The 15,693-nt window shown below is 49.6% G+C and overlaps 1 protein-coding gene across 1 annotated transcript in view; it reads right to left on the bottom strand.

Moving 5' to 3' along the window:
- The window catches only part of PVRL1 (poliovirus receptor-related 1 (herpesvirus entry mediator C)), a 64,645-nt gene that overhangs the window by 9,843 nt on the left and 39,109 nt on the right, over positions 1 to 15,693 (bottom strand). The window contains exons 7-9 of the mRNA XM_009330410.1: positions 6,589 to 6,736; positions 4,452 to 4,539; positions 3,841 to 3,951 (exon numbers count right to left, since the gene is read on the bottom strand). Coding sequence (XP_009328685.1) covers positions 3,841 to 3,951; positions 4,452 to 4,539; positions 6,589 to 6,736 — 347 coding nt within the window. The remainder of the gene's footprint in view (positions 1 to 3,840; positions 3,952 to 4,451; positions 4,540 to 6,588; positions 6,737 to 15,693) is intronic.

Raw genomic sequence — 15,693 nt, 5'->3', positions numbered from 1 at the left:
CAGTACCCCCTCTAGTCCCAGAGAAAAGCAGACAAAGTCTTTACCTCCTCATTCCTACCTCCTCATTCCTATGCTGTCTACTTTGCCTCACTCTTCTCCAAAATAGTGCTTCCTTCCCACTGGAGATGTTTTCTCCATGGAGTTCCCCTGCTTTCTGCCACTCTTGGGCTTGCTCCTGCTCCCTGCTGCTTGTTTGGAGCAAAATTTATTACAATATCAATAATGTGACTTGTATACAAGGTCTAGCACTACCACATGCAAGCGCTCTGTGTAAATCATCAGCATCAGCACCCTGGTAATTGCCCTGTAAACTGAAAGGAATTATTTTGCTGTCTGCAGCAATGAAACTTTCCCTTCTACCTGCGCAAATGGGTATTGCCAATACGTACACTCATCATACTTCTGCTCCTACATGCACTCGTACCTCCACCTCTCTCGCTCATGCTCCCTCTTGCACACAAACACACAGCATCTACATGACATATGGGCACTGCCATGTGCACACAGAGCACACCTCTGCTTTTACCCACACACGTGTTACTCTGCGCACTGACACGCGTGGGTACCGGCACTCTCAGGCGTGCATAGTCTTTGTAGGTGTTATCTGAAACACACACTCACCTTTCCATCCCATTCACTCCGGCTTAGATATCCTCACATAAACCAAAGCTTTTACCCCACAAGAGCTCAGAGACAAATGCTGCAGGCAACTCCAGCACCCTTATGCCCACTTCTGTACCTTTAATTGTCCACTACACTCTCCTTGCATATTTCTGTGCTGTCAGCTTCATGTTAGCTTTCCCACAGTTTGCAACACATAAACATATATATTCCTTTGTAGCCTCTGACACAGGGCCTGCCCCTGCTACTTTCTGCAGGTATCCTGTCCCTGCAGACATGCCCCAGCCTCTCCCTTTCACCTGGTCCCCGGCCAGCATGCATCTGCACACGTCTGCACACACATACCTGCACACCCTCTTTGCGGATTCCTCCTCCACCTGCCTGTTTTATTTTCTCCTGGCACCTCTCCCATTTTCCCCTCCCTCCCTCTTTGCCATCTCTAATCACTTTCTGACTCCCATTCTAGTGCTGTGAAATTGTCAACCCCAGGCAGTGGCTTTCATGCCGCCTTGTGATGAATCTAGTTTATCCCAAATTGCGAGGTTTTGCACAATTCATTTAAAGCTGAATGCACCCGCCCCATTTTCCTGCAGAATCCCTTCCCTTCAACTCTCATCTTCTTCACTACCCTCCCAAGTCAAATCTCCAGATGAAGTGCAAGCAGAACAAGAATATCCTGCCTTTCTCTTGTGCGTTCCCCTCTAAAGGATCCCAGAACCACATACAGAACAGAGCAGCTGCCTACATCTGTGTCTGAACACAGTGGGAGGGGGGCTGCATCAAAGTGAGGTTGGCAGAGACCCAATGAAGCTGAAGGAATGTGCTTCCCTCCTCATCCTCCAACTGACCCATCTCTCAGGTGAAGGACTGTGCCAGGTCTAGCTTGCCTTCGTCAGTCCCTTAGCATGCTGTTGGAATGTGGTGACTGGGCCTGAGCTGAGTGTGCTGGTTTCGGTAACCACCACTATCCCTGCTGCTGTTCTCCAGAGGTTTCCGTGCAAGTGCTATCCCAGCCAGACACTCCTCAGCATCTCCTCTGCAGGGAAGCGCGTGTCTGCGACATGAACAGGAGGCCTCTGCAATGCTTTAGGGGTGAAAAAAGTGATGCCTCTGAGTGGTCCTGTAGGGAGGAGGGCAAAAGCTGGCTCCCTTCAAAGCGTGGCTGGGCAACGTGATGCACACCTGGCCCTGGCTGTGGCAGCACATGCTGTCCGTGTTATCTGGGAAGAATCCAGCAAAACCAGCACTCCCTGGCAGCAAAGTGACACCCTCCTTCCCCTTACCAGTCACGAACTCGAATAGCCTGCTGCCTGCCCAAAGGATACAGTGATTTAGCAGGAAATGGGAGCAAGCCTCATCTCATTCCTGGGGCAAAAAGCCAAAGCGTGGTGCATCTGTGTGGTGGGGGAGCCTGATACCATTTACAGGGACTGCCAGCCAAGCTGACCAGAGGACAGGGCCAATTCACAGTTGTGCTAGACTTGTGCCGAGAGCAGGCACAGCTGTGGCAGCAGCGGTTGAGTCACCGAGATGCCACATCCCTGCTGCAGAGGGAGTTCCTTCATGGGCCAAATGAAACGAGGGCTCCACAGTCTGTCACCTCTTGGCTAAAACTATGGCTAAGGAGCAGCAAGTGCCAAGTGTGGGACATAGAAATGCATCTTCTCAGATCAGGATTGAGAGCAGCAAACTCGGTTCCCATGGTTACAGAGCAGCTACCCATCAGGCCCCATCTCACATCACTAACTCTGCCACTTAATTAACTGACTACTCGTTATTTCCCGAAATGAGCTCCTCCATCCTCCTGCTTGCCTGAAATTCGGCTCTTAGATGCTCTCCACAGAGCAGCCCGTCTGGCTCTAGCGTCCTGCGTTTCCTTTAAAACTCAGCTACCACTCAGCAAGGATTAGAAAGAGCTGGAGACAAGCCCCAGGACTGAGGGAGGGCTCCAAAGGGAAGTTTTTCTTTAGGGACATCAACCATGTTCAGCTAGGATGAAGTAAATAGGATCACACCAACACAGCTCAGCACAGAACCATGTCTTTTTATTTCCAGTGCCCTCGGCATCTGTCGTGCTGCAGACTTCTGCTAGCTAAAGGTCACTGGTCCCTGTCCTTCTATTATCTGCACAGGAATACCCATTAAAGGGTCATTCCAGGATGAACTGGAGGGAGGGTTATAATTAGTTATCTTTGTAAAATATTACTCTAATATGGGCTGATATTTATACTGCTTTCTCAAACAAATGTGTTCACATTGCTGAGATGTAGAAGCACCAGGCTTGGTGCGTAGTGCTCTGAACCACCCCTTGTGGGAGAAGAGTTTGAGAGACCTGCAGCATTTACATGGGGATCCCATGTCTCCCATGGAGGATGGGGGGGATCAGCCCCATGCGACGGGGTGAGGGAGGGAAAGGATATTGTCCAAGGCCTGGGAGGAGGAAGGTTTTCTGTTTTCTTGTTAAGGGAGGACTCTAATCCTACCTGTTCTGTTTCCTATGCCTTTGCCCTTTGAATCTAACATTTCCTCCTTCAGCCTCAGTCCTTGAAAACCAGCCTTTCCCGCATGGCTGCTAATATCTCTCCCTGACCCTTAATCTCTCTGCTGCTGCTGCCTCGCATTAGCATCTCCCTATCTGAGGCTGAACGAATCCACACAAAAAAAGGGGGTTTAAAGAACTTGTTGTCAATTGAGAGTCAAACACTGGCATGCTCTGCCCTGCAGATAATTGCTTTGTGAAGCTCTCACTGCGGTGCATGCTGCTCTTTGAGAGCTGCTTCATTCAGCTACAAACAATTGAGCAAGGGGCTCAGTTGCAGGAGGTGAAGAGTGACTGGGGTGGGATAGGTGGCTTGTAGGCCTAGCTGTCATATGTAGGTAAAGATGAGACTACCACAGGTTGTGATAGTCCTCTGATGAAGATTTGGAATAAGCAGGGTGTTTTACTGAGGAATGACCCATAAAGGCACAGCTCTAGGACCTGTGGAAACTGAGGGCAAAAGGGGCAAGTGCTGAATTAGGATCAGTGGTATTTGAAAGGTTGGCTGAGATTAGAGTGTGGAGGTTGCCTTCCTCCAGGAGAGGATACTCCTGGACTGCGAAGGCTCCTTGTTCACCCCTGTCTTTCATTTTTTAGGGCGAGAGATCCTGTGTGAAAGGCAGTGAGGCTGGGGGTGAGGATGAGGCCAGGCAGTACTATTAGCACCCAGATCTCCTTACCAGTTTGTCAGTGTAGGGAGAGGGCTCGGTGGCTGCCATGTCATAGTATGGAGTCTGCAAAGGGAGTTTCTGGATTTCCTCCTCGTGTTTCATGTTGTCTAAGTGAACAACCTGTTATAGAGGAGAGAGAAGAGGGATGAGAACAGCAAGTACTATCCTTCTGTCACAGCTTGGGGCACCATCTGCTTCAGGTGACACCACCACAAGGTATCACCATGAAGGGCAGTGCATCTTACCTGCTCCCTTGCTCCTTCTGTATTATTTGCCTCCTGTTCTCTTTTCTTTCATTCTCACACCCCTCACTACTGCTCATGACATTCAAAGTGGTGGGGATGCTCAGAAGTCCTCACACCTAAGATCCCGTCTGAACACCACCTCATTCAGAATTCAATCCCCACAAAAGAGAGTACCAGGATCCAAATTACAGCTTTCAGTTAGTGCCAACGTTTGGGAATTCTGAGCAGACAAGTCCTTTCTTGCTGCCCCTCAAACTTAAGCAATGGACTTCTTTGCTCTTGCAAACCTTCCAAAATTTAGGCACTGTGGACACTGCTTGGAATCAGTTTTCCTTGCCAGAGGAAGGAACTTACAGCTGGGCTGGGGAGGCATACCTGGATGTCTTCTGCAGTCAGGTGGCTTTTCATCTCCTGTTTCCTCTTTGGTGGAGGGGCAGGCTTGTGGGATGGAGGCAAGTCAATTCTGCAGACAAAGAAGAGGTTGCTGATTAGAGAGCAAGAGAAAGGGGTCCGCTTGCTTTGATGTGCCACAACAAGCCGGATCCTGCATGCACCAAAGATTTGATTGTATTTGTCACCGAACTGCCAATATAATCATATCAATTATTCTCAGTAACCCCACCTCCCCATGCCCTCTTTCTCACTGCAGTTAGAATTGTTACTAGAAATAACCTCCCTCCTAGCATTCTGTTCCTAATTCCAAGCAAATCCCCATGTTGGATTGCAGATCCCAAGGGTGCAGCTGGGATACCTGTCTCCCGGCACTGTTTTGGAATGGCTCCAAATCATCCCATGGGAGGTGGCTCATTTTGTGGCTGTAGGGTACAAGAAAGTGTCTGGCAGTGATCACTGCAAATCAACAAGGTAATGTCAGACCCAATTTGGGAGCTTTGGGAGCTTACCTGGAACAGTAGCCCCTGCCACAGGGTTCCCAGTAGGAGTTTGAACCTTCCTCGTAGACATGCTATGCCACGCAGGGACATTTATCCCTGACCCCCACTCAGGGGATCAGCTTTTGCCCCAGAGCATAAGGATTGGCAGCCATTATAATCCCAGCCTAGAGACGGTCTCTGCACATTCTGTTCATAAGCACAGATGTGTATAATCCTTTTACAAAACTTATTAAAACTCTGATCCCCTCATTAGCTGGCTCCCCCTCCCTTCTCTCTGTGCAAACTTCACCAGATCTTCTGATAGAGATGGGTGACTTTCCTTGGCAACCCAATGGATTCCAGCATGGGACCGGAGTGTACGGGTGAGGGGGAGAGTAAAACGGGTCCCTGAGGCTCTGCAAAACATTGACTTTATGGCTCTAAAGAAAAGAAATGCTATTAACTTTCGGAGGCTTTGGAACAGGCTCCACAATAGAGGCAGCACCTCTGCAAACTAGGGCACCATGTGTTTCTATTCTCAGCTGAAGTGGCTCTTCCCTGTGCCTGCGTGGAGGGCCATTGTGGGAAGTGGATTGTCTGAATGCATCTCGATCATAGGGCCGATGCTGTTGATGCAATTTCACCTTGTGGTGCTATTTTTTTTGTTTGTCTGCCTTTCTGTCTCCCCTCCTGCTTTCCCTGGTTCTCTTCCCTCCCTCTCCCGCTATCCTCCAATGCCCTCTCTCAAATGGGATTAAATGGAGCACAAAATGTGGCCAAGATGTAACAACAATGAGGTGGGGGGTTGTGGAAGATAAAAGCAACTTCTAGCCTTTGGGCTTTCCGTGCCTCCCCTGTGAGGAGGGAAGGAAGGGAGGGGGTGCTCTTGTGAAAAGACAGTGACAAGACAGAGCTTTTCAGGAAGAGGCCAGGGTAAATATTTCTGAAGAGGGCTCTGTTCAGGCTGCATAGGCTGAACTCCACACCACCAAATTCCCTGCCTGGGATCTGTGCTGCACAGTGTAGGGCAGAGCAAAGCAAGTACCTGTCAAAGAGGAGCCCCTGGGGCATCCCCTCTTCCTACTCTCGTATCGCCAGAGTTCATGTCTTCAGGCTGGCATATATACAAAACTGGAATGCTGAGTGGATGTGAATCCTTTCTGGACTCTTTGGGATACATTCAGAGCTGCTCAGGGTCTATCCGAGACCCCTCTCTGATGATAGAGTGTGATTTAGTCTAAAACAGGAGCCTGAAGCCATTTCTCTGAAAAAGGAGGAATAGGATCCTCTCCTACCACTGGAGGTGAGAGTGGCACTGAGCAGCTGCACCGTGTCCAAGGAAAAGCAGCATCTGGGTGAACATTGTTGTGCTTCAGTTTCCACTTAATGCTTGCGATAAGAGTTCAGAAACAGGAGAGAGCAGGATGGAAAGCATTGGGGGGGCCCAAGGAAGGGAAGAGAGTCAGAGGAGCGAGCCAGATGGTGGCAGACAGGAAGAAATGGCAGGAAAAGCAGTTTGCCACCAGGCTTTTCTTGCGTGCAGGTAGCAGAAGGGTCAGTGGTGCTGTCTGTCTGCTGCCCCATCCAATAGCACCTGTACCATTACTGTGCTGTACTTCTGCGAGCGTGGTGCTACTTACAGGTCATTGTCCGTTTCAGTGCGGTTCTTTTGTTGCCGCCTGTAGACAATAATTACAGTGACAGCCACGCCGATGATGAGAGCTGCTGCGATGACTCCTCCCACGATCCCGATAATGCCTCCTGGGGCACCCTGAGGTAGTGGCTTATCTGCAACACACAGGGAAGCACGGGAGAGAGGGTTAGAGCATCAGACAACACAACCAGTAAGGCGCTAAGACCAGTAGAACCAGGGGCTCTGGGAGCAAAGATGTCAACGCGCTCTGAAACTGTCTCAGGTAGCTGTGTGCGGGCAGCTTCACGGGGGGAGACAGGTCATGCTGAAATGTAGTAGTCAGAGCTGAAAAGGAACAGAAAGCTGTGGCTACAACCGCAGCCCACTGTGTCTCCAAGAGCTAACCGCTTAATTTCCCCTTAAATCAGGTGGTTATTCCTGGATCCGTTTTTCTGCCTTTGTTCTGTCCTCAAGGAAAGAAGCATTTAGGGAATAAAGGTGCTTCTAAGCAGCCACCCCATGTGGTGCAGACGGACTCATGTGGACCTGCTACTTGATATTATTTAACTATCTTGAAAGCATTCTGCAGGGCTTTGTCACAGTGTCTTCACTGAATTCCTGGCGCTGTTGAAATGAAGGAGAGCTTTGTTATTAATGTAGACCTTAGAAGAGCTAAGGACTAATGCTCAATTTATTGAGGTGGAGCAGAGGTATGTGCACCCCTAACTCTTACAAAAATATGTCCTGAGTGTAGGATTTAGGGGTGAGGGGGAGATATATCGTATCTTGCATTTCATCTCCTGTTTGTCCTATGGCTGGAGAGCTCTGTGACTTGGGCCAGCTCCTTGGTGACTAATGTGGACCTCATTCAAAGGAAACCTATCCCATGGGCCTGATGGGAAAGTGCTTTGAAATGTACGATAAAAGGATTTAATTTGCTCTACCTTCCAACCTAATTAAACTTGAAAACTAGCTAATTGGTACTTTGTACTTACAGCTCTGGCAGTGATGAAAGAAGGAGATAATTGGAATGGAGGAAGAAGGAGGAGGAGGAGGAGAAGGAAAAGAAATTCAGGGGAGGGGAGCGAGACAGGGATGAGGGAACAAGGTGCTTTGTGGAACTTGTCTGTCACACTTAATTTTTGTACTTTTCTTAATGCACTGACTACTGGCTGCTCTTAGAGACTAGATACTGGACTATATGTACCTTATTCTGCAACAATTATGGCTTTGGGTATCATAGTGGTAGCCAGTATCTCCACTAAACTACCCATCCCCAAGGCCTCAAAATTATACCCACTTTACACGTGTGCATGGCTATAAAATGTATATGCACGCATTCCCAAACCACATAGGACAACTTATACAGGACTTTTCAGGGTGAAAATCTGCCACTTACTCCCACCTCACATCCATGGATTCAGCACTTGCTTAGCTCGAAGGCTGGGCTCCCTGAAATCTCACGTCCCAGGTGCAATTGCAGAACTGATTGCGCTGAATCGTTGCCAACAGCCTATTCCCAGACCTCACCTCACAGCCAGCCTTCTTCACCTTTCAGATTTGCTGCTGTCATCCAGAAGTGAACTGAGGTATATAAACATTTCCCAGGGAAGTCCCCTCTCTGGTCAATACCAACAAATTGCACAGCAGAGAAACTGGCTTGTTTACTGTATCAGTACAAAACACTTCAACTCCCAGCACCATGCTGAGGCATTGCTACCAATGAAGAATTTGCCCTGGGAATTGTCTTGACACTGATCCCCCATCCCTTTCCATGCAAACCTGGTTTTCTCCTGCCTCACAAGGACACCCCAGAGCCTCCACTGGTCAGCATCCCACACCCCACCTTCCCCTGTTCCTTAATTAAGAACTCAGAGCTGTGTGTCTTCGAGTGGCAGGATGCTGTAGTCACCAGAACATGAGGCCCCGCTTCCCACTGTCCTCGGCAGCGGCAGTCACCTTTATTTCTCTTCCCTTCTCCATAAGCCACATTATTTTGTAAATAATATTTCTGCCTTGAGACGGCTCACTTACAGCCATGCTCAGGCAGACAGCTGACATGTTGCAATCCAAAGCCCCTGACAGCATGCGAGATTGTGGCAGGGACGGCGACTGTAAAGAATCTTCCAGTCACTTTGGCTGGGGCATTTCCGTGATGAATTGGCCCCTAATGGCTCTCTGGATGGCAGGTAGCGAGCAGAGAACATCAGCCTCCTGCTACCGCTGTAAATCAGTAGGTGTGTATATGTGTGTGGGGGAAGGAGGCGGGAGGAGAAAGAGGGAAATAAATAAATAAATAAAGCTAAAATTAATCTCCAGGAACTTGAACAGGGCTGTGTCATAGCGGAAAGGGGCCAGGAAAATTCAAAGTGGGGATAATGCAGCCATCAGTTTGCAGAAGAGAGAGGGGTAAATACAGGGCACTGGGTAAAGACAGTAAGTGGATGAGCAGAAGGAAAGAATGGAGGAGCACCAGGAGAAATGCAGATGTTTTGGGGTGTCTATCAGAGTACTTCCTTCTTGGCAAGTTCTCAAGTCTATGGTATGAACATCCCAGTGTTGGTACCCATCCCAGCTGCCTAAGACAGGGCTCTGTGGCAATGCAGTGCTTCCACAGAATGGCAAGTACCAAACAATGACAAAATCCTATGACAACAAGCCCTGCCCCTACATGTGCAGATTTCTTTCTTGAGGACAGGCTGAGCCATCCTGCAAAAATGTTGGTCACATCTTTGCAGGAGTTCAGCTAGGAAGCTGTGAAAGGCAACAGGGACAATTGTTGACCATAAGAGGAAACACCAGGAGACAAGGAAGGTAAATGAGAAATTAAAGTCCTGACAGAGCAAGAAAGTGCAGACAAGAGGAGAAGAAATGGGGAGAGGCAGAGAGAGAGACACCTTCCTTTCTGCTGGATCTTCCCTCTTTCTTTTTCCTCCCCCCCCCCCCTTTTTTTAAACCTTCTTTCATCTGCATCCCCAGGTGTTTCTTTCCTCAATCTCCCCTTCCTGGGGAAAAGCTGTGGCTAGTACTGTTTGGAGGGCTCACCTGCAAACCAGCCTATTTCCTGCTCTCCTCTGTCTGCATTGCCTCTTTAAACAGGTAAAGTCAGAGGCACCAAGAGGGCTTTTCTGGAGGGCAGGTGGCTGCAAGAAGGCGTGTTGTAAGTCAAACAGGAGGGCACCGTGAAAGCCTCAGGAGAAGATGATAAGAACTGGCAGATGAGGATTCAGTTACATGGACAGGGCTTTTGGGCAGCCCTGGGAAGATGTTTGCAAGGCTTGTGAATCAGGATCAGAATAAATTGGCAGGACAGCTCAGGGGCCTCCAGACTGGAGTGGAAAAAGGCTTTGCCAATTAAGAATGCAAAACCCCTCGCTCTGTGTCACGCTCGAATAATTTAAAACTCTCCAAAAAGTTTGTGTGAAGCAGTTGGCAGTGAGGCAGACACCAGAGAACCCAAAGGGGCTGAACGAATAGCTCAGCCTTATCTGGATGTCTAAGGGCTGCTGGGAACTCCTCGTTCCTGCTGGAAACGGAATTAATTCATGGTATTACAATTAAGGAGAAAAGAAGGACACCCCACCCCCAGTCTCTTTCAGAGCAGTTTTGTTCGTTACTTTGTTCTCCCACAGCTCTTCTGGAGGTGGAAGCAGGCACAGGAAAGGAAGAAAAGTGGTTATCTACCCATAAAGCATCCTTCCCAGTCACCTGATGGTGTGTGTCTCTGGGTTTCCAAAAGTAACCGGTAACAGATGAAGATCTTTCTACCAACTAGATCAATTAAAACATTTTGTGAGGTGCTGAGACTATAATTCACCAGTCCCAATGCTCAGTTAAATCACATCCAGCAGTCCAATGCCATCAGTTGTTCACATCTCCCACATAAGTGAAGAATGTCCATCCCGGAGAGATGCATCAGGCACAATCACAGTGCACAACTGACGCATAGTTCCATAGCACCAGCTATGAAAAAACCCTTGTCCAAACAGCGGCGGGGCTGATGCCTCTGTCTGGACAGAACCATGGCTCAGATTTACTGCAAACAGCCACGGTAGCGTTTCAAAGCACAGAGACAAACGGACGGAGCTGTCCACACGTGCCGTGCCCACGGGGTGAAATAGTGCAGCTGCAGAGCGCAATAGTAAATAATAGTAGAGGAACAACGAAGGCTTTTGAGAACCAGCTTGCAGGAGAGCAAGAGAGGTGTTCCCAAAGGGAACTTGAAGTGAGGCAAAGACGGATAAACTGGAAAGCTTCCAGAGAAGGGTATACCAGAGCAGAGGAAATGACTCACTTGCTCTTGGTATGGGGGGAGTGATATGGAGGACTTTGCAAAAGGAAAGGGAAGAAGAGACAGTGTCTGTCACACTTTTGGAAGTAAGGTCTCTTTCCTTAAAGCTACTTGTGCGGCTGGGACATTTGCATCATGAAGCAGCCTGGCTGTTCTTGGTATCAAGACTTGAAAGTGGGATATTTTACCTTCCCAACCAAGGGTATGTGCCTGTCTGGGATTAACTTTTTATGTAAAGCTGTGATCAGCCAGATAATTCTGCACTTGCTGCAGTGTATGTACAGTGATATCCAGCCTGAGCAGGTGGGGAGGAGCAGATCGGTGGAATGGGGTCCTGCATGAATTGTACAGACAGCTGTGGGGTGGGACAACGGTGCTGGCAGGCAGGAAGGGTGAGGGTGGGTGACAGGGCTGGGTCTCACACCAGTACTGCCTTCTTTCTATCCTGACTGTCTGCCATGTATTCAGCTGCCCCAGGGAGAGCCTGAGCCCCATCTAACTGCTGAGACACTAACCTGCATCCCCCAGATAAATCTGGAAGCTGAGTCAGTCTCTGGGCCTAGTTCACTGCAGATTTGAGTGAAGCTAGGTTGCTCAGAGTGCTGCACACTGCTTCTGTCTTTGCCTCCTAATTTCAACTTGATCCCTCAGTGTTTCGCAGAAAACCAGCATAAGAACATACAACACCTCTGATAAGCCGTTTGCTCAAAGATCTGCCTTTATCTGTAACCAATTGCAAAGTAGGGTTCCCTTTCCATTTATCACCTCCACACACAAAACAAATCCCCATCTATTTCATGGCTGGCTAGCCAAGGCACTCAGCAATGTGCTGCCTCGCTCACAGACACATTGCAAATCAATGGGAAGGAATTCTCCTTTCTTTATGCTAGCAGCTTTGAAGCTCTTCTAGCTGCCAGCCTCACTAGAGTTAGTTACCTTCGTGCTCAACTGCATCCCTGTTCACAGGCATGTACAGCCTGCATGGCTAAAGCAGCCTGTCCCGGTACAGTGCCAGCTCAAAGTAAGCCTGTCTGTGACCTGGATTGTCACCCTGATCCAGTGGAAGGAGTTAGCACTTGCTGGACTCTTTCTGCTTGCTGAACCTTTGAGCAAGACAATGAGATCAGATGATGCCTATTTATAATACACCCCACCTGACACATTCCAGGGAGCCTGAGACACGGCAAGTTCACACAGCTAAATTAAACTGAGTTGAAAAACTTGGCAGGACAAATACATCTCCAGTTTGGTTTTAAAGACAAGAGCAGGACTGGCTAATTTGAGACACGCTCCAATAGCATACACACCCCCAGGCACAAGCTGGTTCAGAGCCTCATGACGCCTTGTGTTTGCAAAGGGTTAATGAAATACTGTTCCCAAGAGAGCCAGAGATGTGAGCTGGCAGAGCTGATGGGCCAAAGGGTAGGATAACCAGCAGGGCTTGCAAGTCACTGGAGATTTTAAAGGGATCTTAAGTCTGAGGGAGGAGAGGTGGGGTAGGTTTCTCTGGGGTCAGTTCCCTTCACTGTGTATATTAAGTGAATCCCTTGCAGGGACAGCTAAGCGTCCAGAGGATAAAAGGGTTTAAGAAGGGAAAGGCACTGCTTAGAAAGCTGAGCCAGTGGCACTGGACCATTAGTGTGTGAGGCTGAAGTGCCATCCTGCCCCTCAGCAGCAGCATTTCCTTCATCTATCAGAGCTGGGCCCAAAATCTTCATGCCCCTTCCTTTTGTCCTGGCCTGAAGTAGAGAAGGGGAACACAACATCTCGGTCTCCTCCCACCTAAGCCCCGCTCAGACCTTGCTCCAGCTCAGATCCTTGCCTAACTGCAGGTGGAGGTGACCAGGCTGCAAGAAACACTTGTGAAACCACTTCACAGTGAGGAGAGACTGTCCCTGTGCAAACACGAATCGATGTTCAATAGTCAGTTTGCAGTTTGCAGCACAACTTAACCCCTGCAGTATCCAGAACCAGCTCTGTTACCAAGTGCTGTTCATCTGGTGACACATAGTGAGAGAAGGAGGGAGAATTAGACCTCAGCATGGGGAAGAGGAGCAATTTGGTTAGCAAAGGTGGCTGGCAGGGTTTTCTGAGCAGGAGGAGTGTCTGGGCTTCACTGGATGACAAAAGCATAGCAAGAGCAGAGCTGATCCAGCAGCCCTCCCCATCCCTGCCTCTCAGAGACTCCTCCAACTACAGAAAGAGCTCAGGACCTCTCTTGCTAGCAAGAGAAGGTGCTTCTGGTTTTGTGTCACCTCAGGAGCTGGGGATGCAGCCAGCCAAACAAAGGTTAAACACCAAAATGAAGGCAGAGCTGCTCTTCTGCCTCTGTGCCCTGATATAAGTCAGAAGGAATTTTAAAAGCCGTCACAGCCTCTCCAGCCAGGGTGTTTGTTGATGTAACTCTCATTTACACAATTAGCCACCACAGATGCGAGTGCCAAGCCATGGCTGCAATCCCGACACTGCCGCCGCACAGGGCTTCAGCCTCATTCCCCTGGAAATCCCCCACTGCACAGGGCGGGTCCGCAGGGCCCCAGCGAGGCGGGGGAGCTCGCCTCCCACACGGGGCTGCTCCGCTTGCTGGTGCACCTCCCTGCATCTGGTCCAAGCAAACGGGTGCTGGGAGGGTCTCGGTTATATCGTGTATTTTGAGTGGGGCCACAAGCCAGTGTCACCAAGGGTGGTTAAACAAGCAAATGCTCCTGACCGCTCTCTGCGTTGTCCTTCCTCTCCCTCCCACAAGCGGGAATCCGTCACAACTGCCAAGCCCCTCTATGAGTGACCTGATATATCCCCTCTCTAATTCCCCTCTGCTGAAGACCACATGACTGGGTATCGCCTGGGTCCTGAGTGCATTCGGAGCGTGGGTATCTCACTGTCTAGGTACTAATCACAACATCCCTTTAAGATCCCTGCCCACTTTGCTTTCCTCTGTAATTTTTACTAGTCTAACTGGCACTTAAAGATTTTGCAAACCACTTGCCTGTCTCTGATGAGGTTTTGGGAGAGCTTGGCAGTGTGCTGTGCAGATCCAGCCCTCCCTGGGGTGCCTGCTTTGAGGAGCATGACCAACTGCAAGTGGACACATGGATGTGCTTGATAGTGGAGATTTCACACACATTCCAGCAAAGGCAATTGCTTTGCCATTCACCAAGGGTGGAGGCATCTTGGGTCTCTCCAGTAATGACCAGCTTTCTCCCTTTCCTCTCCTGCAGGGGAAGCAGCAGAGTCATCCCTGGTTAAGTAGCATCTGGTTAAGTAGCTGCTGGCTGCAAAAGCATGTCTGGAATGCGGCTTTAACCCCTGGTGACCTTCCCTTGCAATGCTTCCCAGTGGCCACTAACAAGGATGGGGTTTGGATAGCAGCAATAGGAGGAGTGTGTTAACCCCATGGGATCCAGCAGAGCTGAGGACTGACTTCTGTGGAGTAGCTGTTGTAGTGGGAGCTCCCCTGCAGGGACCTGTTAGTGGGCTGGTTTTTCTTCCACTCCTGGAGCAAGGTGTAGCAGTTGTTAAACAGCACCTGGAAACATGGCTTCAGAGCTTAGGAAGGAAGCCTTTTCTCTGTGTGAAAGGACAGAGCGTAGCAAAGTTATTACTGTGCAACAGAAAGAGCCAGTTGTTCAGAGGGTGCAACAGCAAGCAGTCTTTTGCAGCAGTGTCCACCCACAGAAGCTTAGCCCCCCTGTTTGTGCACACGCATGCTCCATCTCCGTGCTTTCCCCTCAGCCAAGAAATGTCTGCATTAACTCCAGATCCTGGGATGTCCCTGTCTCTCTGTGCCACTCAGTGGCTCTAGCAAAGAGTGGCCAGACATGACTTCGTTGTCTCTAACCCATCTATCCAAGTCCAGCACAAACCTCACCCTGCCCTCTCTCCAACCTGCTTGGCCAACTCCAGACTCCCCTGCCTTCCCAGAACCAGGGGCTTCCACAGCTCAGTGCAGCAGTGTGGAGAGTGCCCCAGCCTGTTTGGGGGAGAAGATGGGAAATGTTATCTGACGTTTCCTCTGCCTCCCAGCCCTTAATTTTAGTTCTGCTTCATTTCCTGCAGCTCAGCAGAGTAATGAACAATCAAATCCCTTTAGTAATTTATTTCTTCTGCTGTACAGTTTCGAGGAGGTGATGACACTTGAAATTGCCTCTCCTGGAGGGATGAAGGGGCCAGATCCTGAACCCCATTACACCAGAGTGTGTCTCTCTTGATCTTAGCAGCCTGCTATAGCTGCCCAGAGCACAGCGTGGTCCCAAATCCATGTTTAGCCAGAGATACAGCCTTGCTCCCTTGATGAGTCCATTAAGGTCATGCTATTACAAGCAGCCACCAGATGAATTCTGTCAGATAGAAGGTACAGGGACTGCAGCTCACACTCTTATCATTTGTGTTAATAGAGTTAATTTGCTCAACAATCTTCAGCAGCACTCCTGGGAACGTCTCACTCTGCTTGGCCATGTGCCCTGGGCCGTATTTGTCTCCTGTTGCCTCTGGGGTGCTGTAAGCACCAGGCAGCTGTATCTTGGATGTCCCCAAAGGATGAGACCAGCTCCCTGTTTGCACCTACGCAGACAGACTGCTGGGAGTTAGGTGCAGACACAGGGTATGTGTGGCAGGGCGAGGAGGAACTGCTCTGCTTCTCTGTCATCTGGCCAAAAGTCTATGAATAGTTGTGCAAATGGAAAGGTGGACAGGGCTACAGTTCTTTTACCTCCCCTGGTAGCTGCAGCAGCAAGGAGGGCTCGAGGCTGCTGTGCCTCTTCACACACCCCCTCCTCTCCTCTCCTCTCCTCTCCTCTCCTCTCCTCTCCTCTCCTCTCCTCT

The sequence above is a fragment of the Pygoscelis adeliae genome, unplaced genomic scaffold (genome assembly GCF_000699105.1).
Source record: "Pygoscelis adeliae isolate BGI_AS28 unplaced genomic scaffold, ASM69910v1 Scaffold608, whole genome shotgun sequence".
Classification (NCBI taxonomy): Eukaryota; Metazoa; Chordata; class Aves; order Sphenisciformes; family Spheniscidae; genus Pygoscelis; species Pygoscelis adeliae.
This window is presented reverse-complemented; position numbering and strand designations above follow the sequence as displayed.